This window comes from Nansenia antarctica, assembly GCF_963989245.1.
Source record: "Nansenia antarctica genome assembly, chromosome: 2".
Taxonomy (NCBI): domain Eukaryota; kingdom Metazoa; phylum Chordata; class Actinopteri; order Argentiniformes; family Microstomatidae; genus Nansenia; species Nansenia antarctica.
In genome coordinates, this window is record NC_137675.1 from 85,668,360 (window position 1) to 85,694,899 (window position 26,540).

Genomic DNA, 26,540 nt, shown 5'->3' on the forward strand with positions numbered 1-26,540 from the left:
AAGCCTCGATAATGTTAGCTTGCGTTCGGTTCCATCAATGTGGCTCAAATAATTCGCTGCTTGGTTGAGCTCCTTCTGAGTCAGATATAGTGTTGTTCCGATACCATTTTTTTATCCCGATACCGATACCGATACCTGACCGTGCAGTACTTGCCGATACCGAGTACCGATCCGATCCCACGGCGTTTGAAAAAACAAAACAAGAAAACATGTTTTTTGAGCCGCATACTCACCTCGATGTAAAATTATTGCTAACACTTAGTCTGGCACTGCTCAAAACCTTTGTAAAACAGGAAAAAATACCATCGAAAGTCAGTGCAAAACTTGATTCTCTCTCTCTTCAAACTAAAAAACAGGTCAGAAATCTTGGTGTAATTCTAGACTCCGATCTAAACATCAACAGCCACATAAATTCGATAACTAAATCAGCCTACTATCACCTGAAAAACATAACAAGAATGAGAGGTTTCATGTCCAAGCAAGACCTTGAAAAACTCATCCATGCATTTGTTTAGAGTAGTCTCGATTATTGTAATGGTCTACTAACAGGCCTATCTAAAGGAGCTGTTCGTAAATTGCAGCTCATCCAAAACGCTGCTGCTAGGGTCCTAACAAAAACACATTACACCAATCCTGAGATCCCTGCACTGGCTACCAGTCTCTCAGAGAATTGAATTCAAAATCCTCCTAATTACATACAAATCACAAAATGGTCTTGGACCAAAATACATATCAGATCTCCTCCCACCCTATATTCCCGCAAGGTCCCTAATATAAGGTCAGCTGAGACTAATCAGCTAATAATTCCAAGAGTAAAAACAAAACACGGTGCAGCAGCTTTCAGTCACACAGCTGCATGCTCCTGGAACAATCTCCCTGAAGAAATCAAACAGGCCCAAACCCTTAAAATATTTAAATCTAAGCTAAAAACCTTCATGTTTTGCACCAGTTATGATTAAACACAAACACTTCTATCAATGTCTTTTTTCCATGAACTATTGTCTTTTTAAATGTTTTATCTATTTACTTCTTATATTTGCTTTTATTCATTGTAATTTTTATTTTCTTATGCTCCTCTTGCTGTATTTTTAAATAATGTATGTAAAGCACTTTGAATTGCCCCTGTTGTATGAAATGTGCTATACAAATAAACTTGCCTTGCCATTCGGCAAAGCTGGTAACGTAGGGAGCCCCTGAACCATCCTTTGTTTTACAAGATTCAAAACTTAATACGTACACTAACTATTCTACATTACCTCTGACATTCGAAGACTTGGGCTTCGACACTCACTTCAGTCCTTCACTTCACAGTAATAATGCATATGATATTCAAGATGTTTATATGTAGTGACAACGTAATGACATAACATAATAAGCATGTAGTAAAGTTGTCTGGGAACCTGTTTTTATTGTTGCTTCATATAGAGATTAGTCAAAAATACAGCATCTTTTGTTCAGCCAACATGTCCATCTTTTAATAAAACTTTCCATGACATGTTAAAAATGTCCGTTAGAAGAAACTTGGCCACTGACGCATCCTCTTTGATACTATGAACAAATCATTTTAAATAACTCAAAACAGAAAAGCCAGTTAGTTGAAATCCAGACAATAACTTTCAGACCAAAATGAACACAGTGAACAGTCACATCAAGATGACAAGATGAAATATTGGGGGAATAATGATACTGATAAAACGCAGTAAGTTCGGTTTGTAAACCTGATAAGCTTTAGAACTGGTCTGGGCTGGGAATACTGGGATAACCTATTCAAGACTGTTTTGTTCTACAGTCAATCAAGACTTCTTGGTTTAATACAGATTAGCATACATAACGGCTATATAAAAGGACTAAAATGAGACATGCGCTACACGCTAATGGGCTAGTCTCAGTCGGACCACCATAAAACCTGTACAAACCCAGAGAGGATGGAGATGCTAACTTAACAGAAACAGAAAGATAAAGATACTGCAGTTTTATAAAAACAAACCAAACAGAGGTCATCCTCAGATGCTCAGGGAACTGTGCATGTGTCGGCCACACCTTTTGCCCCACAAACATGGACACCCTCACCCTATATGAACGGAAGCACAGACCAACCAGAGTCTAGAATAACATAGAGTGGAGAGCTGTCTTGCGAGTAAGGAACTGAGTGGAGACTCTTTGTCTGTGTTTGTCTCTGTTCATTCTTCTCTCCTCTTCTCTTTTCTAATCTCCCTTGGTGAGCGAGGTGAGTGAGTCTTCTATGTAAGCGTCCAGTTCATCATCTGTGTTTATGTCAATGTCCTACAGGAGGGAAGGAGAGACATTAGTGTTCAGCGTATGACTGTATATGTGTGTGTGTGTGTGTGTGTGTGTGTAAGTCTGAGAGACAGTGTGTGTATAACTACCTCCTGTACTTTCTGTAGCAGAGCTACAATGTTGGTTCGTAGTTTCTGTAGTTTCTCATCGGCCTCCCTCAACTTAGTCTCAGCACTGCTGCTCTTCTCCTCCACAGCTTTGGCCCTGGCATCAGCTCTGCTCTGGTACGAGTTACACAATGACTGAAGACCCAACTCGTACTGTTGAAAATACTCCTTCTACAGGGACACACAGACAGGATTAGATACAGATACATTATTGCACGCATGCATCTCTTCCATTCGTGATAATCCATCTCTTCTGTTTGCATTCACTTTGCCAAATCAGCTTTGTTTAGCTTCTCCACATGCGTTCCCTCTAACTTCCACTTCTTCCGTATGCTTGCTGTCATCTACCTCGCGAGCGATGGGCAATGATTGTGTGAAGAAATTTGAAGAAACCAAATGAAACTTAAAACTGACCTAGTCGAATTTTTTTCAACCCTTTTTCCATTTGGAACCTCACCTCCATGACACCATGATTTGTCAGATTTTGTCTGCTTTAAGAACCTTGCAGATCAAAGCCCGGAGAGACCAGATTAGATCTCTATAACTGAGGATCACGGTAAGGGTTGTGTGTACAAATCAGCGGTCAGTCTTACCATGGGGAAGGCCACCAGCTCCTCTGCTGTCATACTGTTGACGTCATCTTTTGGGATCCGGAAATCAGGGGGAAAGAAATAACGAAGCAGTGTCCTGGAGACACACCACGCACACACCATCATACAGCAGCAGTTACATCCTATCCAAACAATACAGCAATACCAGTGATGACATTGTTAGCTTACCTCATCATGGTGACCAGGCTGTCGGTCACCTCTCGACTGGTTCCTGGTTGGGTGGTGTCAGGTTCCATGGGGGCGGTTCCTTTTTCTGTCTCCTGCTGTGTGTCAGGGGTCTGAGTGATGGGGGAGGTTGGGCGCATCAACCTCACCTCCTCACTGCCCTTGAACACCCTACAGACACACACAGATGTGTAAGAGAACAGAGAGAATGCATACATATTTATGTCTTTATGCCTCTCTCTCTAAGAGTGACCGTACCAGCGATCCTTGGGGGTGGATCTGGGCACGTAGTCAAACTTCACCTTCCAACGAACACTCTGCTTACTGGTCTCTATGGCAACCACTCTGCCGGTGCACCACTCCTTACTCACACGCACCTCCACCAGCAAACCCTTATCTACAGGAGATAATACACATGTACACACATACACAATTTCATTACAGGGACTATGGATGCATTTCAGAGCATAAGCATTTGTGTACATCCCAAGTCCTGTTGTCCCACTGTGTGTTCAGCTGTGGAACTCTGTAGACCACCTGGCATCTCTCACCTTTCTGAGCATTCTTCAGATCCTTTGCTGGGTCCTCCCCCTCATCACTATCAGACACCTGAAAGATGCACAACACAATACATGAAAACACAGTACATTTAAAAACGCTCACAACCCAGAATTATACCAGAACCTATCCACTGGACAGTCACTCAGCGTGTCTTGTCAGGAGCTGGTCCTGACCATGTCTGTGTAGAAAACACAGGGATGGAAATAGAAAAGAGACACCAAAATCCAAAGTGAGAAGGAGAGGACCCATTCCATTTAGAGTTGAGACAATTCCATAAAGCAGGGGTGCAAACTGGCAATGGTCCAAAAAGGTGACACTTTTATTTTGCCCGTAGATGGTTAGCTCTATCATTTACAGTGGTCTAACAATGATGCGCGTGTAAGTAGCGATAGCCCTGACCTTAACACCCGCATAATTAATGTAAGCAACCTGTTCTCAAAATAATTATGCGGGTTCCCGCAGGTTTCAACAAGTTATATTTAAGACCTTTATAAGACCACTTTTAATAGATTTTAAGACCTATTGAGCAAGTATTGGTATTAGACTCGCATTCGTTGATTCTTTTCATTAGCAATGCTGGGTGATCTGTTCTGTTGCATATAGAACAATGATAATGTAAGTTAGCCTACTCTATAAATGTCTTGATTCATTTCCATTGCTTCTCAACACATTACTAGATATAATAGCATAAATAACAGAATAAACTCACACACTTACTTACACTGCATAGCCTACATACTGAGATATGGCACACACACACATACACACACACACACACACACACACACACTATATTTACTAAACCACACACACCGTTGCTACCACTGCAAGTTTGAAGAAATTCTAACTTCACATGCCTACAGTCGAATCGCCTCCTACGGCGATTATCGTATCGTGGCCTCTTGTCTTATCATTTCACATGGCAAAATATCGGGGTTTTGGGCGCAGCTTAACCAATGTCACACGAGCAATAAGTGTGCGATAAGTTTTGTTTTATATGTTGTCTCTCATCCGCATGCGTCGTATTCCCACGCAGTGGGTCTGGCGACAATAATACATTTTCCGGTCTGACTTTTTAAATAAAAATAAAATCGATTCTACGCAAGTCTAAAGCACACAGAAGCCATTAAAAAGGTTTATTTTGAAAGTCTCGCCCTGTGTCTGATCCTGATGTTATAGAAGCAGCGTAGCAGCAGGGTAAAAGCGAGGTAAAGGGGGACGCGAGACAGTCTCGGGCAGCGTTCGTAAATTCGCTCTGCGCAATAAATGGACCAAGTAATTTGCAGGCATGAAAACAGGTCGGGGTGAAAAAGGTGAGAAGGATATGAGACCCGGATCCTGCTAGGGCAGTCGGAGACTGAGAGCCAAAAAAGATTATTGGGGTACCAGAAAGAGACACATCATACATGCGGGCTCACAAAAGCTCTCCCTCTCACGCTACCACTACCACTTAACACCTTCATCTCACGACCAGGAAGTACAGCACGCACCACAAGGGGTGTCACCAGAGGGGACTGCACCATCCCATTTAGGAGGAGTGCCTTTAATCAGTCTGCCTGGTCAGTTATGCCTGGTCTGAGGGGCACGTGAATGGAACCTGATTCCAGGGCACCTTAAAGAATTAGGCACCTTTAAATCATTTAGAAAGCACCTAAAACAGTGGATGATCAACACACACACACCTGCCAACATTGAAATGTCCTGTCCTATACCTGTATGTCATGTGTACCGCCTGTCTGTGTACCGCCTAACATGTCTTACCTGTACAGTCTGTGTGCTTGTTTTTAGTCTGCTTACCGTGCGTATATGTTGCTTGCTTTTAGTCTGCTTACCGAATATGTACCCTCCCTTTAACCGCCTAGGATTAATGTATGCTCTTTTAACCCTCTGCTTATATGTACCCTCCTTTTAACCGCCTATGATTAATGTATGCTCTTTTAACCCCCTATGTTATGCCCTTAAGCTAAATGCTTGTCCTGTCTACTTTTTTGTGCCTAGGTCTACCTATATTTTATCTTTTAAATGTACTTTTTTCCTCCAGGGAGCCGTATACAACATCATGGCATAGGGACTGCGGATGAAAACTAGCTTTCGGGCTAACTCTGGCGTATTTACAATTTATTTTTGTTTTATTAATATGCACTGTCCCTTGAATAAATAAATGAATCTGAATCTGAATCCCTCACTCACACACACACTCCAATAGGCTACGAGACCAGTGGCGTAATTTCAGCAAAAGCCACGATATGGCATGGTACCGAATGGGGGGGTAGAGGTGGATTTTTTTCCTCCAAATCAGTTATGCAATAGTCAATTTTAGTGAGTTGTTTCTGTACAAAAACTACGAAAATATGAATGAATAATTAAGTGCAAATAAAGTATCTTTACATGTTCACATGTAAACATACACATATGTTGTATAAGAAACTAGACTGACAACTTCTCATGAAATGCGCAACAGTGCAGCTTTAATATAAGCTAGTACAGTGTTTCCCAAACTGTGGGGCGTGGGGGGTACTGCAGGGGGGGCGCGGAAAAAAATAGAATTATATATATATATATATATATATATATATATATATATATATTTGATGACGCCCTTAGTCTGTGTACTACGGTAGCAGTCGCACTGTTATTCTGTTCTTGTATGAATACTGTATTCATTACAGTAATTGTCACTCAATATTTAATTTAATGTTTTCTTGTGCTACCCGAATTAAGAAATGATTAGGATATGGGATTAAAGCAGGGGTCCCCAAACTACGGCCCGCGGGCCGAACACGGCCCACCCCCACACTTGGACCGGCCCTTTGAACAACGTCGCCCCCACACACTCTCAACAATGCCAGAAACATATTTTGAAAATTAAACTTTAAATATATGTTTTAATCATATCATATCTGTATTTGATATTAAAGGTTGGCTTTCAAATTAAAATTTCCCTTAGTTATAAACTATTTTCATTAATAACATTATTAGTTAGTTTCACCGCCCACAGAATGCGGATCTATAGCAGGTGCACGCGAGCTAGAACGAAAATTCAGAGAGATGAAAAATGGCCAAACGGTTGGTAAAGAGAAAAGTTGATTCAGAATGCAGGGTTTTTAACCAACAGTGCACAAGTGATTATTATTGTTAAATGCAAAGAAGTTTGTCAATAAATGTATGAATGTGATCGCGGAGGAGGTGTGTCCCGCGGCACCAGATGAATTGAAACAATGGGGGATAGATAATGTAGATGCCCAGCTGCAGGAGAAAACAAAATAATTTGTTCATGATCTGTGTCAAGCAGGGTTTTTCCTGCATAGAGAATTATGAGGCGGCTGCCTCCGTCATATTTTAGCCGCCTTCAGCTCTCAACAAAACTCTGATGGTCGTATTTTCTACAAGCGTTTCTGTCATTTCTAACTGCAATAGCGGCACTGCGCCGACGTGGTGGCGGGGGCGCTGTTTCACAAATAAGTTAGCTTTCGTTTTTGCTAGCGAAATAGCTGATAGTTGATGTTGACTGCTCAAGGAGAATACATATTTGAAAGTACAGAATGCCTGAGAGCCTTATATTGCATTATATTACATTATATTTTGATCATCTGGTGCCTGAATATTGTGTTTTCCTTTACAGAAATAATGACATTTCCACCATAAATTGATGCAGAAAGGGCACAAATTGCATCTAAATTCACCAGAATGCAAGAAATTAAGTGTTTGATGCTCGTTTAAGGACGCCCAGACAGCCCTGCTTCATGGGTCCCCCCGTGTATGATGATGGTCCTCCCTCAAGTATCAGACTGTAAAACTGATTATATTTCATTGACATATCACTATAGGCAGGGTTCGAGTTATGTGGGAGCCAATGGAAGCTGAGCTCCCATAGAGATGGTCTGAGGCTCTCTGAGCTCCCATGAAGGCAGTAAAATCACAAATCTGTGGGGGTCGCTAATAATACATTACCACAACTATTATTTGATCAAAATGTCAATGTAATGAATATTATTTAATTTATATTATAAATATTGTAAAATAAACACGTTTTCCAAAAGAACTACGCGCACCATTAATCTCCTGTGAATGACAGTATGCCTTTGACTGCCTGCACTTCACCACCAAGACACCATGGGGCGCAGTAGAATATTGTGCAACAGCAAAAGGTTGATTAATCAGCTGTGCGGTAAACCGTTGGAACACACAGTGCACAGCTGATTAATCAATTAAACCAATAGAGTGAGACACCAGTTGCCTTTCAGGAAGTAGTGAGATCGTGCACCTAGCCTATTATTGAGAAGCAAACATTAATTCATTAGCTATACAGGAGTATATACATACAGTAGCTACCATGCCGCCCAAAAAAAGGCCACTGCTGCCGACCGGGTCATCAAGCCTAGAAAATTTCGGCTTTTTATCAAAGAAACCTGCTATGACACCTAACGTTAGCCCTGCTGCTACTACTGTTACTGCTACTACTGCTGCTACTACTGAGGACTCTGCTACCTACTGAAAACAGACCACTTTGGTCTTTCTTGTCTCCGTAAAGGTAAGGTGGCTTTTACTTTTTACTAACCTAATGTATTTTTCGCTCTTCTGTATAGCAAAAATAACACAATTATTGGCCGAGATACATGTGTGACTATCGCTTTTATAGCTGTTGTTTCATGTGGGGCTGTTGATGTGGTGAAATGAGTAGCCTGCAGCTGTAGCGTCAGGATATGTTGGGATTTGAGGATGAGGATGATGTTTCGGTACCGGTACCGTTTTTAAAGTATCGATTTGTCACCGGTATCGAATAAAACCCAAACTGTACCCAACCCTAACTATATGTTTACATGCCAACTAATTAGCTAATTAATTTCTTTCATTTAGAGCTGAGGGGAGCAACAGAGAGACAGACAACAGGACAGCAACAGAGAGACAGACAACAGGACAGTAACAGAGAGACAACGGGAGAGGAGAGCAATAGAGACAGAACTGAATGCACTGAACCTTTTTTTTATTCTTTGCATTATTAACACTGTTGTGTTATTGTGTTATTAAAGTGTTTAAGTGTTTTATGGTAAAGCATTATGAGTGGTGTGTGTGTGCAGGGTGCTCGTGAGTTGTATATTTTGGGGAGGGGGGAGGCTTGTGTATGGGGGCGGGGGGTCCTCACACAAAGGAGTAGCCTAGGGCCACTGACCACCTTAATCCGCTACTGCCTATAGCTAATTAAAACTTGTAAGTCCCATCGCTGTGTGGGCATGATTCGCGCGTGCATGAGAACATTTCGCACTGTTATTTTGGAGACCCCCACAGAGTTCAGCTTATAACTCGAACCCTGACTATAGGTATAAATTCCATCCAAATTCAACTGTTTAGACTTTGTTTGCATCCACCAGTGCTCTCCTGCGCGCAATTGCTTTGCGCAACCGCCTCCATTTCACTCCGTTCCATATTATTTTATGTTAGAGACCGACCCAGGCCCCCCATCACAGAAAGGAAAAATGATGTGGCCCTCACAGAAAAAAGTTTGGGGACCCCTGGATTAAAGGGACCGGCGACGGGCTAAAAGAGAAATCCAAATGTCCCGCTAAATTCGGACCAATCACAAAACTGTTTTGAAAGCGCGCCTGTTGAGAGCGATTCAGTCTCGATTGCAGTGCGAACACAAACGACGAGGTTAATTGCAACATTGTAACATATTGTAAATAATCAAAGGAAAAAAACAGACAGATATCTCAACGCCAATGCAGTTGTAGTCCAAAAGAGAAACAATTTTGGAGGGAGAGATCACAGAAGATACACAAGACCTCATAACTGTCAAGATTTTAGATTTTAGAATGTTAAGATTTTAGAATGTTAAGATGATTAAAAAAACCTTAGATCCACGGCGCCTTTCGGTCTTGTAATCGGGGGTGCTGCACTGTTTCTCTACTCTCTCAGGCTCAGCTTCCTTCTCACGGCTCTTCTTTGGACGGTACTTGATCTCCAACGAGGAGTTCTTGTCTAAACAACGGCAATAACAAAGTCTCAGGGATGTGACAAGTGTTCACCTTGAAAGTCGGAAAATCACACTGCATTCACAAAAAGATGCTATCATATTCTAACTAGGGTGGAAAATAAAGCCATTAGACCCTCACCTCGGCATTTCATGCAGTACCACTCCCTGATTGCCTTGGCCATCTTCTTTGTGACATTGATGCAGTGACCATGAAACCACTCGTCGCAGTTGTCACAGGCACTAAGCAAAAAAAACAGATATGTTGTGAGCCTTATGACACCTTCATCACAATGTTTGATAATCACATGTTATGACTTGGCTAGCAAACTCACATCATGAAGCAGTTGATGTCCGGTTTTCTGCAAATGCAGTACAATGGTGCGTTTTTAGAACGTTTTTTAGCCCAGGCCTGAAAGACACAATGAACAATGAGGAAGGAGGAAAAGAATACAATCTTTATCAGAAAACGATGTATCCACTCACTGCAAAGTAAGTGGCTTTGGATAAAAGTGTGAACTAAATGGTATATACAGTCATGCGGAAAAAAATTAGGACATCCCATGAAATATTTAGTTATTTTTTAAAGAAATAAGGACATATCAATATTTGGTGTTCTTTCAAGCAACGTCTAGAGATAAAGGTGATGTAATTGAACCAAGAACAATGACAATTTTATTGTTACTGTTATCATTTATTTAACAACATATGAACAAAGCTGCCAATTCCTACTGAGGAAAAAGTCACGGCCCCAATAGCCTTTGGCTGAAGTAACATAAAAAAAAAATCAGTCCTTCGTCACTTACATCGTCGTCCTCGATGAAACTTTTAGGTGGATTGGTTACCCTAGCCTAGATGGTCTTTGTGACATTTCACAATCACAAACATATATGTACAGAAACTCACTAAAGTATAAAACACTGCTAAAATACTGCTTCTCTTCAAATCACTCCATGACACTTTGAGGTCAGTGCATTAGTTTTTTTGGTAAACTACCGTAATAACCCTAAACCCTAGAGAGTGCAACTTCTGTGCTTTCAGAAACTGTTGGATTTTTTTCGATTGCACATATAGTTCAAGAATTACGATAGTTTGAACGAACCCTGTAAATTCCTGTTGAGAAGTTATCGCAACATAGAAATAACTTCTATGTTATTTTATTTGATTACTTCTTATGTTTCTACTTCCATCTTAAGAACTTTTTAAGACGTTTTATTTCAACTGCAGCAGAGTTTAGCAGACAGGAAGATGTTAGCTTGGGCATCATGTGACTTGGATGAGATGAGATGTAGACCCCCCCCCCCTCCCCAAATATTGTTTTTGCAGATCTGCATGATTCACGTAGGTCGCCTATTTTGAGGTAAAAACGCCGAATTTCACCTAAAGGTGACAAGTTTGCACCAGTGTATATAGGCTATATATAGCAATAGTGATACATACGATATGTATATGTACAGACAGTTATGAAAATGATAAACTGTACAGTATGTCTCCCAATCCCTTCAGATTTGTTGGAGCTGAGGTTTTTTTTTCACAGCGGGTTTACCCAAGTTCCATGCAATAGTGATAAGATATTATGATATGTGTTGCCTATGTACAGTTATGAATGATACACTGCACAGTATGTACCTATCAAGTTGTGTGGTGCATGCATAGCTACTGCAGCAAAGTAATTGCAGTAACCTACGTTTGATTATGCCTGTACTCATCAACGAATATTATATAACGAACGGATATTTATAATATTGTATATAATGTTTTTTTTGTATATAATGTTATTGTATAATGTTTTTTTCTGAGTGGGGCAGTCCCACTCATAGTTTTCATGTTATTGGACTGATATAGTGAAGACAGACAGGAAAGTAAGGAGAAGAAGGGCCGACATATGTGTGCACGACCACGGTGCTAGACCACTGGACCATGTTAGGCCACCAGTATATTGATAATTGATAATAAGATATTGATCATGTATTTCGCTGCCGCAGAAAGTCAATCAAAATCGTGTGAAACGACGTGTGTTGTGCATTGAATGACACTATTTAGCCTACAGCGCTGTCAATTTTCAAATAATGCAATAGGATATAGTATATATGAATTTACAGAAACACATCATCATGAATGGAAACACGCAAGAGCGTGTATTACACGCTTACAATGCTTACAAGCTTACAGCAGTCGCCGGGCTGATGTTACGGCCGGCGTGAAGTTCACGACAAATAAACACGACAGGCTTGTGCATCTCTGTGAAGCTCATAATTATGATAACACAATATTGCAATATTTATTACTATTATTTTTGTATAATAATAATCAACCATCATTCGTTAGTAATGAAAACTCCCGCAGTCCCGATCAATCTACTCTCCACTTTACACATTACATAACCAAGATTTCTTTTGACATCACAACAATGTCAACACAATCACAACAGAATCTTATTTTATCCAACCAGGTTTTATATTTTGATTATGACATCATGTCTTTCAACATTGTCACACTTTTCATTACACACATTAGCGGCATCAAAAATGATCAGGGGTGCAAACTGGCAATGGTCCAAAAAGGTGACACTTTTTTTTTGCCCGTAGATGGTTAGCTCTATCATTAACAGTGGTCTAACAATGATGCGCGTGTAAGTAGCGATGGCCCTGACCTTAACACCCACATAATTAATGTAAGCAACCTGTTCTCAAAATAATTATGCGGGTTCCCGCAGGTTTCAACAAGTTATATTTAAGACCTTTATAAGACCACTTTTAATAGATTTTAAGACCTATTGAGCAAGTATTGGTATTAGACTCGCATTCGTTGATTCTTTTCATTAGCAATGCTGGGTGATCTGTTCTGTTGCATATAGAACAATGATAATGTAAGTTAGCCTACTCTATAAATGTCTTGATTCATTTCCATTGCTTCTCAACACATTACTAGATATAATAGCATAAATAACAGAATAAACTCACACACTTACTTACACTGCATAGCCTACATACTGAGATATGGCACACACACACACACACACACACACACACACACACACACACACTATATTTACTAAACCACACACACCGTTGCTACCACTGCAAGTTTGAAGAAATTCTAACTTCACATGCCTACAGTCGAATCGCCTCCTACGGCGATTATCGTATCGTGGCCTCTTGTCTTATCATTTCACATGGCAACATATCGGGGTTTTGGGCGCAGCTTAACCAATGTCACACGAGCAATAAGTGTGCGATAAGTTTTGTTTTATATGTTGTCTCTCATCCGCATGCGTCGTATTCCCACGCAGTGGGTCTGGCGACAATAATACATTTTCCGGTCTGACTTTTTAAATAAAAATAAAATCGATTCTACGCAAGTCTAAAGCACACAGAAGCCATTAAAAAGGTTTATTTTGAAAGTCTCGCCCTGTGTCTGATCCTGATGTTATAGAAGCAGCGTAGCAGCAGGGTAAAAGCGAGGTAAAGGGGGACGCGAGACAGTCTCGGGCAGCGTTCGTAAATTCGCTCTGCGCAATAAATGGACCAAGTAATTTGCAGGCATGAAAACAGGTCGGGGTGAAAAAGGTGAGAAGGATATGAGACCCGGATCCTGCTAGGGCAGTCGGAGACTGAGAGCCAAAAAAGATTATTGGGGTACCAGAAAGAGACACATCATACATGCGGGCTCACAAAAGCTCTCCCTCTCACGCTACCACTACCAATTAACACCTTCATCTCACGACCAGGAAGTACAGCACGCACCACAAGGGGTGTCACCAGAGGGGACTGCACCATCCCATTTAGGAGGAGTGCCTTTAATCAGTCTGCCTGGTCAGTTATGCCTGGTCTGAGGGGCACGTGAATGGAACCTGATTCCAGGGCACCTTAAAGAATTAGGCACCTTTAAATCATTTAGAAAGCACCTAAAACAGTGGATGATCAACACACACACCTGCCAACATTGAAATGTCCTGTCCTATACCTGTATGTCATGTGTACCGCCTGTCTGTGTACCGCCTAACATGTCTTACCTGTACAGTCTGTGTGCTTGTTTTTAGTCTGCTTACCGTGCGTATATGTTGCTTGCTTTTAGTCTGCTTACCGAATATGTACCCTCCCTTTAACCGCCTATGATAAATGTATGCTCTTTTAACCCTCTGCTTATATGTACCCTCCTTTTAACCGCCTATGATTAATGTATGCTCTTTTAACCCCCTATGTTATGCCCTTAAGCTAAATGCTTGTCCTGTCTACTTTTTTGTGCCTAGGTCTACCTATATTTTATCTTTTAAATGTACTTTTTTCCTCCAGGGAGCCGTATACAACATCATGGCATAGGGACTGCGGATGAAAACTAGCTTTCGGGCTAACTCTGGCGTATTTACAATTTATTTTTGTTTTATTAATATGCACTGTCCCTTGAATAAATAAATGAATCTGAATCTGAATCCCTCACTCACACACACACTCCAATAGGCTACGAGACCAGTGGCGTAATTTCAGCAAAAGCCACAATATGGCATGGTACCGAATGGGGGGGTAGAGGTGGATTTTTTTCCTCCAAATCAGTTATGCAATAGTCAATTTTAGTGAGTTGTTTCTGTACAAAAACTACGAAAATATGAACGTATAATTAAGTGCAAATAAAGTATCTTTACATGTTCACATGTAAACATACACATATGTTGTATAAGAAACGAGACTGACAACTTCTCATGAAATGCGCAACAGTGCAGCTTTAATATAAGCTAGTACAGTGTTTCCCAAACTGTGGGGCGTGGGGGGTACTGCAGGGGGGGCGCGAAAAAAAATAAAATTATATATATATATATATTTGATGACGCCCTTAGTCTGTGTACTACGGTAGCAGTCGCACTGTTATTCTGTTCTTGTATGAACTTACATACTGTATTCATTACAGTAATTGTCACTCAATATTTAATTTAATGTTTTCTTGTGCTACCCGAATTAAGAAATGATTAGGATATGGGATTAAAGGGACCGGCGACGGGCTAAAAGAGAAATCCAAATGTCCCGCTAAATTCGGACCAATCACAAAACTGTTTTGAAAGCGCGCCTGTTGAGAGCGATTCAGTCTCGATTGCAGTGCGAACACAAACGACGAGGTTAATTGCAACATTGTAACATATTGTAAATAATCAAAGGAAAAAAACAGACAGATATCTCAACGCCAATGCAGTTGTAGTCCAAAAGAGAAACAATTTTGGAGGGAGAGATCACAGAAGATACACAAGACCTCATAACTGTCAAGATTTTAGATTTTAGAATGTTAAGATTTTAGAATGTTAAGATGATAAAAAAAACCTTAGATCCACGGCGCCTTTCGGTCTTGTAATCGGGGGTGCTGCACTGTTTCTCTACTCTCTCAGGCTCAGCTTCCTTCTCACGGCTCTTCTTTGGACAGTACTTGATCTCCAACGAGGAGTTCTTGTCTAAACAACGGCAATAACAAAGTCTCAGGGATGTGACAAGTGTTCACCTTGAAAGTCGGAAAATCACACTGCATTCACAAAAAGATGCTATCATATTCTAACTAGGGTGGAAAATAAAGCCATTAGACCCTCACCTCGGCATTTCATGCAGTACCACTCCCTGATTGCCTTGGCCATCTTCTTTGTGACATTGATGCAGTGACCATGAAACCACTCGTCGCAGTTGTCACAGGCACTAAGCAAAAAAAACAGATATGTTGTGAGCCTTATGACACCTTCATCACAATGTTTGATAATCACATGTTATGACTTGGCTAGCAAACTCACATCATGAAGCAGTTGATGTCCGGTTTTCTGCAAATGCAGTACAATGGTGCGTTTTTAGAACGTTTTTTAGCCCAGGCCTGAAAGACACAATGAACAATGAGGAAGGAGGAAAAGAATACAATCTTTATCAGAAAACGATGTATCCACTCACTGCAAAGTAAGTGGCTTTGGATAAAAGTGTGAACTAAATAGCATATACAGTCATGCGAAAAAAATGTAGGACATCCCATGAAATATTTAGTTATTTTTTAAAGAAATAAGGACATATCAATATTTGGTGTTCTTTCAAGCAACGTCTAGAGATAAAGGTGATGTAATTGAACCAAGAACAATGACAATTTTATTGTTACTGTTATCATTTATTTAACAACATATGAACAAAGCTGCCAATTCCTACTGAGGAAAAAGTCACGGCCCCAATAGCCTTTGGCTGAAGTAACATAAAAAAAAAATCAGTCCTTCGTCACTTACATCGTCGTCCTCGATGAAACTTTTAGGTGGATTGGTTACCCTAGCCTAGATGGTCTTTGTGACATTTCACAATCACAAACATATATGTACAGAAACTCACTAAAGTATAAAACACTGCTAAAATACTGCTTCTCTTCAAATCACTCCATGACACTTTGAGGTCAGTGCATTTGTTTTTTTGGTGAACTACCGTAATAACCCTAAACCCTAGAGAGTGCAACTTCTGTGCTTTCAGAAACTGTTGGATTTTTTTCGATTGCACATATAGTTCAAGAATTACGATAGTTTGAACGAACCCTGTAAATTCCTGTTGAGAAGTTATCGCAACATAGAAATAACTTCTATGTTATTTTATTTGATTACTTCTTATGTTTCTACTTCCATCTTAAGAACTTTTTAAGACGTTTTATTTCAACTGCAGCAGAGTTTAGCAGACAGGAAGATGTTAGCTTGGGCATCATGTGACTTGGATGAGATGAGATGTAGACCCCCCCCCCCCCCCCCTCCCCAAATATTTTTTTTGCAGATCTGCACGATTCACGTAGGTCACCTATTTTGAGGTAAAAACGGCGAATTTCACCTAAAGGTGACAAGTTTGCACCAGTGATAAAGAGTAGATAGGAGTAGGGCAGGACCCATTCCATTTAGAGTAGAGTTAGGGGAGAAGGACAGGACCCATCACCGACTTGTCATTTCAAGTCAATAAGGAGAGCTGGAGAGAACCCATTCCATATATAGCAGAGTTAGTAGAAGACAGGACCCATTCTACTTAGTAGTTGAGTTAGTTGAGAAGGAGAAGAGCCCTTGGTCTTGGCTGAAGGTGAGGGTTACAGACAGTAGTGAGTACCTTGGTCCTCAGCTGAAGGGTGGGGGGTTTGGTCATGGAGGCTGTAAGGTGTGTGTGTGTGTGTGTGTGTGTGTGTGTGTGTGTATGTGTGTGTACCTTGGCTTTAGCCCCAGGCTGTGGGGTGGGGGTGAGTTTAGGGGTGGAGGAGGGCAATGCTCTGCCAGTCAGGGGCGGTGTCGCAGGGGTCGGCCGGGATGTTGCCATGGTTACACTCTTCTTCTCAGGCTGGGGGAACTTAGTGCTGGCAGGGGGCATGACCACCTACAAGGTCAACAGCAGAGTGGGTCTGATTGCAGCTGCAGTCTTGCTGTTCCACTTCAACGTTGCATGAAGACCTGCACCATGGGGCAGCTGTGGAACTCTAGCCGTCTCTTCATTTGCTATCACTGTTTGGGGACTTGAGAAAGCACCAGCTAGCATACATAGTGGAGTCCACATTCATAATAGAGACTACCCTCCAAGTCACTCTGCTTTAATAGAGGCCTGCTCACTTCTGACACGTTTGTCATGGACTGACGTGCTTTTATATCTCCTTTCTTGGTTGTCTTTGAAGGACCTCCACTTCTTCTCAGCCAAGGCAGCCTTCTTTTTCTTCTCTCTCTTCTTCTAACACTACTCCATCCTTTTTCCTTTTCATGTGCCCTCATTCATTTACTTCCTCCTTAACGATAGGTCTTTCCATCTTTTGGTCTATCTATCTGTCTGTCTATACGTGCTAAGCAAGGTTCTTCTTGCCATCACTATAACTGAACTGAAAATGTGATGAATTGACACTGTGAAACAACACAAAACTGCTGGACAGTTGACTTGACCAGGGTCTTAACAGAGAAAGATGTATGCTCTCAACACACTTGGAAGTCTGAGAAGTAGTTTAGTGTGTGTGTATGTATGTGCGTGCATACACACCTCTGTCACCTTGCCCCGTTTGGCTGGAGATGCCTTCTCAACAGCTTTACCACGATTCCCAACTGCCGATGCTATCTTGGATTTCTTGAGTTGTGGTTCCTCTTCCTCACTATCTTCTTCTTCTTCCTCTTCTTCCTCCTCCTCTTCTTCCTCCTCCTCCTCTTCTTCCTCACTCTCTTCCTGCTCTATCACTCTCTTGCGTTGGCTGCTAGCAGGTGTGGTTGGTTTGGCAGGAGAGGATTTGGCTGGAGTCTGCAGAGAGACCTTACTACCATAACTGCTTTCTGGGGATGGGACAGAATAACCGATTATTTGTTCCTGATGGTCAGTCGATTTTTTACATTTTCCCAAATAAACGCAAATTAAACGGACAGAACTAATGTTGGTTCTGTAGCACTATTTTATTTTTAATATATATATTAATCACGCACAGAAAAGTAATCTCAGCCAGTACGCATGTGCACACACGCCACAGAGAGATCGTTAGTAATTTAGCAGTCGTTATGGCGAACACAGATAAACTAGAGCTTGAAGTTCCTCTAGCTTCCCTTAAATCTCCTTTTTGGGAAAACTACGGTTTCTCGGTTACCTACAATGACGATGGACAAAGACAGGTGGATCGGACCAAAGCTATATGCCGGCATTGTTCAACTGTGATCGGGTATGTAGCTGGCTGTACGTCGAACTTGTTCACTCATTTGAGTCGGCATCACCCGAATGTGAACATCACAGGTACAAGAAAAAACTGAGTGAAGTGGAAACCAGCTGTGGCATTTACGCTACCTATTTAGACCAGGCCACAACAAAGGCCATAGGTGTTTTTATAGCAGCAGACAATACTCTGTTGTCAGAACACAGGTTTTAAACACATGTTGAAAGTGAAAATCAAGTCTTGTTACGTAGTTCCCGCTCGTCCGCATTTCAGCCAGCAAATCATACCAGCCCTTTATAAACAAGCACAAACTACAGTTGACCATGACTTATCCATGGCATCTGCTATCACTCTCACAACCTATGGGTGGACATTTAACTATCTACATATATATATATATATATATATATATATATATATATATATATATATATATATATATATATGTGTTTTGTGAGTTTTTCAATTTCATGGATCTTACTGTTCACCTAGCCAACACTTTTTGTTGAAGTATAAACCAAATAGTCACAAAAACAAACCCTGACCCAGCAAGCTGATGAATTCCACCACACACTTACCCGTGAGCTGCGGCTGGGTGGAGGGGGCTTGGCAGGGGTCTTGGCAGGTGCTTTGGGGGTGGGTTTTGCAGCTGGGGGTGGGAGCTTTGTTGCAGCTCTGGCTTTAGATAGGTCAGCTTTGGGAGCAGGGGGTGGAGAGGGAGCTGCAGCAGCAGTCCGGACATTAGTGGGTTTGCGGCTGAAGGATGGAGGGAAGTTTGGGGGGTTTTTGAGGACGGCGGGTAAGGGGGGAGAGCGGGGGCGTGTCACTCGCTCTGACGACCTGGTTGCCTAGGAGACCCAGAGAACAGGAGATTGATATATGTATATATTATATTATATTTAGAAAGCAAGAGAGAGAGTATGTACCAGTGTGAGGTACCTGAGAAGAGTTCTCTGTGTTAGGTCTCAAGCTGACATCCAAAGGTAACTTCCGCACATCTGCTGAAGACCTGATAGTACTAGTTTTCTGAGGACACGAGGACGGACGGACACACAGACACACACAGACACACACAGACACAGACACACACACCAATTAGGGGGTGCAGATTTACGCCATTCATCAAAAACAGTTTGGGCTCAAGTCTATTTAATCAACAAACATGAGAAAGTTCCCCTCTGAAAAAGGAGTGTGCATGTTTATGTAACTGTGTGTCTACCTGAAGTGCCTGTAGTTTCTCCTGCTGTTGTTTGATCTTATCTGTGAGCTCTTTTTGTTTGTCCTCAGTTGTCTGCTTGTCCTTCTTTAGAACTCCATACGGTACATTCTGCTTTTGCACAGCCGCATCACACCTAAAACACCAGAACGCACACACACACACACACACACACAATGATGCCAATAGTTCCATCATATCAGTAGCGCATACACATATTGTCACCTTCTTAAAATAATGGCTTACATCATATTTCTAAAGTGTTGCAAAAGTCTGAATAAACTGAACCAAATCTAGAATATATGATATTTAGGCAAAAACATAATTTTCCTCAAAAGTGACTTTATGTAAGTGCCATTATTTTAAGAAGGTGACTATGTAATAGTGGGTGTCTCTCTGTGTACCTATCCTGGGTGCTGTCAGGGTTCATCAGACACACCCAGCTGTCTGGATATCGTTTATCCACTGCATCCATTTGGAAGTGCAGAGTCCTCCACTTTAAACACTTATCTGTAGGGGATGGAGAGAAGGAGATCAGTGTCTTTGTATATATGCTGAAAGTTACTGTGTGCGTGAGTGCAACTTACCACACTGTATAGTGAGTGGTATCTCCATGGCACGGCGTCTCTTGTACCTCTGCTCTGAGGAGGGGGTCGAGGACCAGCTGGCAGACAGGTACCCAAACTCATCCCAAAACGTAACAATGCCCTTCTGAGCTACAACACACACACACACACACACACACACACACACACACACAACAAAACACAGAAACAATTTGAACCATTCTATAGTGGTTAAGGGGTTGTGTCAGTGTAACTCTGCTGTTGCGTGAGTCTCACCGATGTTGCTATCCTTCCAGTACTGGGCTAAGTGTTCTCCCATGGCTTTCAGAAGATGTCGGTACTCTTTAGCATCTGCAAAGTCCTGCTTGTTGTGAGTGGGCTCCAGAACCAGGTAGGGAACATCCACAACCCCCACCACACCTCCACACGCCCTGACATACATACAGAGAAATACGCATTTATAGTTGATAGTAGAGTTAAGCATTAAGAGTCCACAGTTAGCATACTTCCTCTTCAGTTACATACTGTACGTGTGTGTGTGTGTGACTCACATTCCTCCCTCCAGTTGAGGCCCTGTTTTTTCGTATAGTTTGATGAGGCGAGAGCAGTTATACACAAACATCCCATCCAGGTCCCTCTGCCCGATGTTCACCCCAAAGATAAAACTCAGCTCCTTAGGCTCCTTTAATGCTCTGAGGGGGGTAGAGAAAAAGAAGTGTTGGGAAGAGGGGTGGAGAGAGAGAGAGAGAAAGAGAGAGAGAGAGAGAGAAGTAGGGATGTGTACGTTTTATAGTTGTAACTAGCTTAATTTTATTTGTTTATTTATAAGGTAGACTGACTTCTGTAAATAAATAAACCCTTGCATTTAAACAATTGTTTTTATTGTCTTCACGACTGCCAATGGCCCCTGGCCTGAGCTAGATTACTCTTCCTGCTACGACAGGTGAATTTATGATTCACTTGCTTAGTCAAATGTATCGATTATAAGTCCCTTTGGAATAAGGTGTCTGCTAAATGCCAAAAATGTAAATGTAAATGATCGTCTCGACTGACTTCTGTTTGGTCTCCTGGATCTTCCTCTTCATCTCGGCATCTCCACGAAGCATCAAGGCCAACTCCTGGGCTTTCCTCAGCATGGCCTGGGGAAGAGGACCGGGCATGATATTGCAAGTGGGTTGCAAGATATTGCCATGTTTATAGAATTAAAAAAGAACAATAACTTCCGTGCAACAATGTGATGGTTCGTTTTGTATGTGTGTGTGTGTGTGTGTGTGTGTTCTTACCCGTGCATCTCTGGACAGGTCATCGCCATGTTTGGCCTCCAGAGCTAAACTCTTACTCTCCGCCTCGCGAGCCTTCTCGTCAGCTGAAAGACACATACACGCATTCAGCCAAACAGCACAGGTGGTTTAAGTGTGTAGAAAAGGGTTCTGAGAGTTAAAATAGTTATTTCGAATGGAGACTCACCGATCTTAGCAAGGTGGTCAGCCTTCTTCACTTCCTGCTCAGCACGGGTTTTGAAGCGAGTTGACGTGTACTTATACACCCTGATGACACACAGACACAGTTGTTGTATAGACTGTATAGAGTGCACCTGGATTTCTATGAGGTGCACGAAGACCTCTTTGTGAAGTGTGTGTGTGTTACCTAGGTTTATAAAGGCAGCAGGACATTCTCTTGGTCCTGACTTTGTGTCCTTGAATGAAGATCCTCATGCGTGGGTCAATGTACAGAACAGCTGCGTATGCTCGGAATGATCGCCGCTCTGGCTTACTGTGGGGATGGAAGTGATGCTATCACTACACACACATAGTCTTGATCACTACCTTAAGTACAGGTTAGTCATGCACATTTACAGTACAAATGTTTATCCAAAATATATATTTTCCCCCCTCATGTTTATGTCCCCCCCCCCCCCCCCCCCTCATGCTATCGTGCACGCATGAAAACACACACACACACACACACACACACTAATACTCACACTCCCTCTGCTGGAGTCCCAGCCATCAGAATATCCTGGTAGTCTGTCTCTACATCCAACTCTGGTTCTCTAGTATCCATCAGCTTCAGATTATAGATGATCACCAGAGTACCTACACACAAATGACTGCTGTTAAAACACACAGCTGCCCCCCCCCCCCCCCCCTCCCGGCAAAACACACACACACACACACACACACACACACACACACACACATGTTCCGTTTTAAAAGGAGAGTACTTGTAAATGAGCTCTGTCTCAATGGCATACTTCTCAGGGTCAGCTGTGACTGGCTGCCTGGTCTTCAGTTCCCAGGTGGGGAGAGGCACAATCACCTGACAGGGGAGGGAATAACTGAATATTACACAAATGCTTAAAGGACAATCTCCATCTTACTGAGTCCTAACCTCATCGCCTGACAGAGGAGTCACTCATAGGGCTTTCACACCGACAAAGAACTGTTCCGGTTCACGTTCGTGTTCGGGAACCTCCGAACCTTGATGCTGTCTGGCGAACCAGCCCGCGTTCATACCAGTGTAACCAGAACCATCCGCGTCATCAACGATGGGTGATGAAGGGGCAGGATAAACAAAAATGTCACAACTAGATGGCGGCTACTTCACTGGAAATTAGGATAATATCTTCCACTACAGTATCTGAAATAAACACTATTTTCTATGAAACGAAACAAAAGACACTTTCTACACGCGTTCTCTTACTAATCAGCTGCTCCATTACTGGAATAAAAATGGCTTACGAAATTTGCGTTCGCTTGTGTGAGTGTGTGTGTTTGCTGAGCATGTGAGGAAGATAGAGAGAATGATGAAACTTTTGATAATTGTTTTGATCACTAATGATTAGATTTAGATTAGATTCCATTTTGTCTCCTTCCTTCTTGCTGGTCTTTGCAGCCTAGAATATGACACACCTACTGACGACGTGACTGTTCTACGTTTTGGTTCCCGCTTGAGAACCACTATTTTCAGATTCCCGCTGCGAACCAACTTTTCAGTTTCGGTCTGAACGCGGCGGCCGGTTCCAGACTTGGTTTGCATCGGTTCTTTGCCGGTGTGAGGGAAGATAACCAGCATTATTGTACAGGCCATACACACTGAATGGAATAGGTATAAACAACAGAAACTAGTGAAATCATGGCCCTATTGGATACACCTCTCCAGTCCTTTCAGATCTACATAAAGTGCCTGGATGCTAGGAGTCCATTTGGGATTCAACAAAAGACATCCTACACTTTATTGCCAGATTAAACCACTACAGCTGACCCCTGACCTCATCCAGCCCCTCCTCTTCATGGAATGTTCTAGACAGGAACAGGCAGGTGAGTGTGTTCTCCTTCTTAGTGAACAAGATGAAGTCCTTCCCAATACGCATGGAGCCCCTAAAGAACAGACACACCACAGTAAGTCAATAACCTCCAAAGACACAACACATCTATTCAGTGGGGTCTGTCCGTCAGCTTCATCTGGGAGTTCCACATGTCTCTTACGATTTTAGCCCGTTGCCGTACTGGCCGATGTGAGTGGACTCTGGAGTTCGCTTACTGGACTTCCCAAACTGAATCACATGAGTAGCTTCATCTGAGAGTGAAGGATGGAGAGAGAGAGAGAGAGAGTGAGTGAGATGTAGAGAAAGAGCCAGCGATTAGCATGGTTCAATGCTGCACTGACTTGTTAGACTAACCCTACCATGAGACATGCTAGTATAACTTGGACCTCAGTCTCTGTTAGTTAGAGCCCTGTTATTGTAAGTCATTGTATATGAGTGACATCAGTGTAGCACTCACTGGGATCCATTCCTGTCCCATCGTCCAGGAAACTGAGCATGTAGCCTCCACGGAGGTCTTGTCTCTTCTCTGTCAGCCAGGGGAGGTGCAATACAGGTTAGAACATGATGGTAGATGTGTGTTGGAGTCGGAGAGTGTGTGTGTGTGTGTGTGTGTGTGTGTGTGTGTGTGTGTGTGTGTGTGTGTGTATATATATGTGTGTGCATGGCGTACCTGTGTAAATGTCGATCCGGGTTGCATTTGCATCCCTGTAGGATAGATGATCGACAGGTGTATGACCGATCAGGGTAAACATAACCTGACACTGCTAAGTTTTATTTTAAGTGATTTAGCAGCACATATACATAGTGAGAACAGTGTTGTGTATCGTTAATAGATGAGTCATTAAACTCAAGGCCTTAGCAATTGACATTATTAGTACCTGGAGTTGTCCACCAGCTCAGCCAGAGCTCCAAATAGAAACTCGTGGGTTGTCCTGGAAACATACAACAACCAGTCAATTCAATTGAACATTTATTTAAGTGGCAAAGAAAGTCTGGGTAGAGGCGGGCAAGTAGTATGAAATGATTATGGGTGGTGGTAAGGGATAGCGAGGGCGACTGATTGTGTACTGTGATGGTTGGCTCTAAATCAGTGGGTAGGACCCAGGGGTCCAGTAGTAAGAAAATGAAGATCAACACTCCTGAATGACTGTTGCAAAAATTGTTGCGGAAAATGGCTTCATATGATAAATCACATCTGCACTTTTTCTTAAGCCTGTATATCATCACCTTCTTAAAATAATGGCGTACGTCATATTTTCAAGTTGAGAAAAACTGAACCAAATATAGAATATATGATATTTAGACAAAAACATAATTCTCCTCAAAAGTGACATAAGCCATTATTTTAAGAAGTTGACAATATATTTGTATATATGTGCTAAGCCTACAACCTTTTCTTACTCCAAAATCTTCCTCATAAAGTAGTAACATCACGCCATCCATCCATCAACAGGCTTCAGTGTACATTGTAATTTACTGTGGAAAGTCATCACACAGCATCTTCCTTCATTTACTACTTAGTCATCCTCATTTGGACTTACATGTCTCCAGGGAGTGACGTTCCAGCACAATAGTAAAGCCAACACTGCTGCAATCATCACCCTTTGACCTCCTCCGCAGAGACCGGTGGGTATTGACCCTCCATCTTCTGCTCGCAGTAGTAGGCCTACTTGTTGCCGAGCGTATTTGGGTTGACAAAGCACCAGAGAAGCCAACACTGTCTAGCTGATACACGTCTGCTACACAGCGGCTGGCTGAGATTCCCAGCACAATTAAGAAGCATTTGGGTTCTCTGTGTGCTCTCTCAATCGAGGTATCTAGAAAGCTCAGAGTTTAATTCATCTGCTTGTGATTAAAACAACTTTCTCTTGTGCAGTTTGATAATTATAATTCTCCTAATTCTAATTATGCTCTCATAACATCTGACTGATTTGAAGACAAACATTTAGCTGTCTCTCTCAGCATTGACACCTTCAATATCAGCAGCAAGTCTCAACTGATTCCCAGGAGCACTGCTTCCCTCTCCTGCGAACGTGGAGTTGTTTCAACTTTGCGAGGGGTTTCCTCTCCTGTGCATACTGGGGCTTTATTGACATTCCTCGGGGTTCCCCCGTCCTCCCCAAAAAGTCTCATCTGGCCCGTCAGACCTCTTCCTCCCATTACATTTAACATACTCTAGTATTTTCCTTTTGATTATTGTAGGGGATGGATAGTGTCAGCTCATTCTTGATACAGGAAATACAAAAACACTTCAATGAGGAGGGATGGTCTGCCACTGGTATTTGCCTTGGTCCATACCAGTCTTAGACCATGTTCTTGAATTCTCTTGCATTATGTTTACACTCTTAACCCAAATGATTAAGAGATGTACGCCTCTTCTTCGGCGTATGGGTAGTTGTTTTCCTCTCCACTCCACCAGGCTCGGGGCCGAGGGGCTACCCTTTTACCACCCCGAGACCTGGTTGAGGGGCTCACCCGGGCTATATTTCTGGACACCCCTCCAGAAGCCACGTCATCGTCTCGTCATCTAATACCGACAGACCATGCATCCCGTTGGGTGGGTGGTACACCGGGCAATCCAGGATAACATGGTCTGTGGTTTGGTCCTCTGCGCCACGCTCGCTTCTGTACACTGTACGCTGATGCACATTGAATAGGGGCCTTACATGCACCAGGTGGCATAAGATAAAGTTGATCCTTGCAGTATTGTTTGATGGTGTTAATGTCCAGGCTCTACCTGGCCTCTATGGTGAATCTGAATCCTAATCTTGTTTTGTAAGCCACAGCAGCTATAGAAAGAGAATCTCATGTCTGGCTGTCACATAGCAGTGACCTTGGAACATCAGCACCAAATTATATAACATCCCAGCGGTTCACAGGGGTTTTAAACAGGTGTTGCTCAGTTTTATGTACTCAATCATTGTTCCGTAGCAGTCAACGTCATTCCTCCTGACCCCCCCCCCCATCCTTCCATTGTCAGTGGTGCCCAGAAAGCAGGTTTCATATAGTCATCCATAGTGTCTATTCTAACTTAGCTTTTAAACTGTGTTGGAGCCCCTACGATTCTGGATTACACTGAT

The 26,540-nt window shown here is 42.2% G+C and overlaps 1 protein-coding gene across 1 annotated transcript in view; it reads right to left on the reverse strand.

Moving 5' to 3' along the window:
- Window positions 1-2,205: 2,205 nt before the first annotated feature.
- Window positions 2,206-26,540, reverse strand: part of LOC308150797 (ATPase MORC2-like) — a gene marked incomplete at both ends in the record, with an annotated part of 24,817 nt that continues 482 nt past the window's right edge. The window contains 31 exons of the mRNA XM_080523592.1: window positions 2,206-2,283; window positions 2,388-2,576; window positions 2,999-3,092; window positions 3,185-3,352; window positions 3,440-3,578; window positions 3,733-3,790; window positions 9,648-9,718; window positions 9,853-9,953; window positions 15,036-15,147; window positions 15,282-15,382; window positions 15,475-15,551; window positions 16,889-17,053; window positions 17,699-17,950; window positions 18,929-19,198; window positions 19,290-19,376; window positions 19,570-19,702; window positions 19,971-20,076; window positions 20,154-20,282; window positions 20,409-20,563; window positions 20,684-20,824; window positions 21,186-21,271; window positions 21,416-21,498; window positions 21,600-21,679; window positions 21,780-21,905; window positions 22,117-22,261; window positions 22,328-22,451; window positions 23,404-23,512; window positions 23,621-23,711; window positions 23,918-23,986; window positions 24,131-24,165; window positions 24,339-24,392. Coding sequence (XP_080379718.1) covers window positions 2,206-2,283; window positions 2,388-2,576; window positions 2,999-3,092; window positions 3,185-3,352; window positions 3,440-3,578; window positions 3,733-3,790; window positions 9,648-9,718; window positions 9,853-9,953; window positions 15,036-15,147; window positions 15,282-15,382; window positions 15,475-15,551; window positions 16,889-17,053; window positions 17,699-17,950; window positions 18,929-19,198; window positions 19,290-19,376; window positions 19,570-19,702; window positions 19,971-20,076; window positions 20,154-20,282; window positions 20,409-20,563; window positions 20,684-20,824; window positions 21,186-21,271; window positions 21,416-21,498; window positions 21,600-21,679; window positions 21,780-21,905; window positions 22,117-22,261; window positions 22,328-22,451; window positions 23,404-23,512; window positions 23,621-23,711; window positions 23,918-23,986; window positions 24,131-24,165; window positions 24,339-24,392 — 3,628 coding nt within the window. The remainder of the gene's footprint in view (window positions 2,284-2,387; window positions 2,577-2,998; window positions 3,093-3,184; window positions 3,353-3,439; window positions 3,579-3,732; window positions 3,791-9,647; window positions 9,719-9,852; window positions 9,954-15,035; window positions 15,148-15,281; window positions 15,383-15,474; window positions 15,552-16,888; window positions 17,054-17,698; window positions 17,951-18,928; window positions 19,199-19,289; window positions 19,377-19,569; window positions 19,703-19,970; window positions 20,077-20,153; window positions 20,283-20,408; window positions 20,564-20,683; window positions 20,825-21,185; window positions 21,272-21,415; window positions 21,499-21,599; window positions 21,680-21,779; window positions 21,906-22,116; window positions 22,262-22,327; window positions 22,452-23,403; window positions 23,513-23,620; window positions 23,712-23,917; window positions 23,987-24,130; window positions 24,166-24,338; window positions 24,393-26,540) is intronic.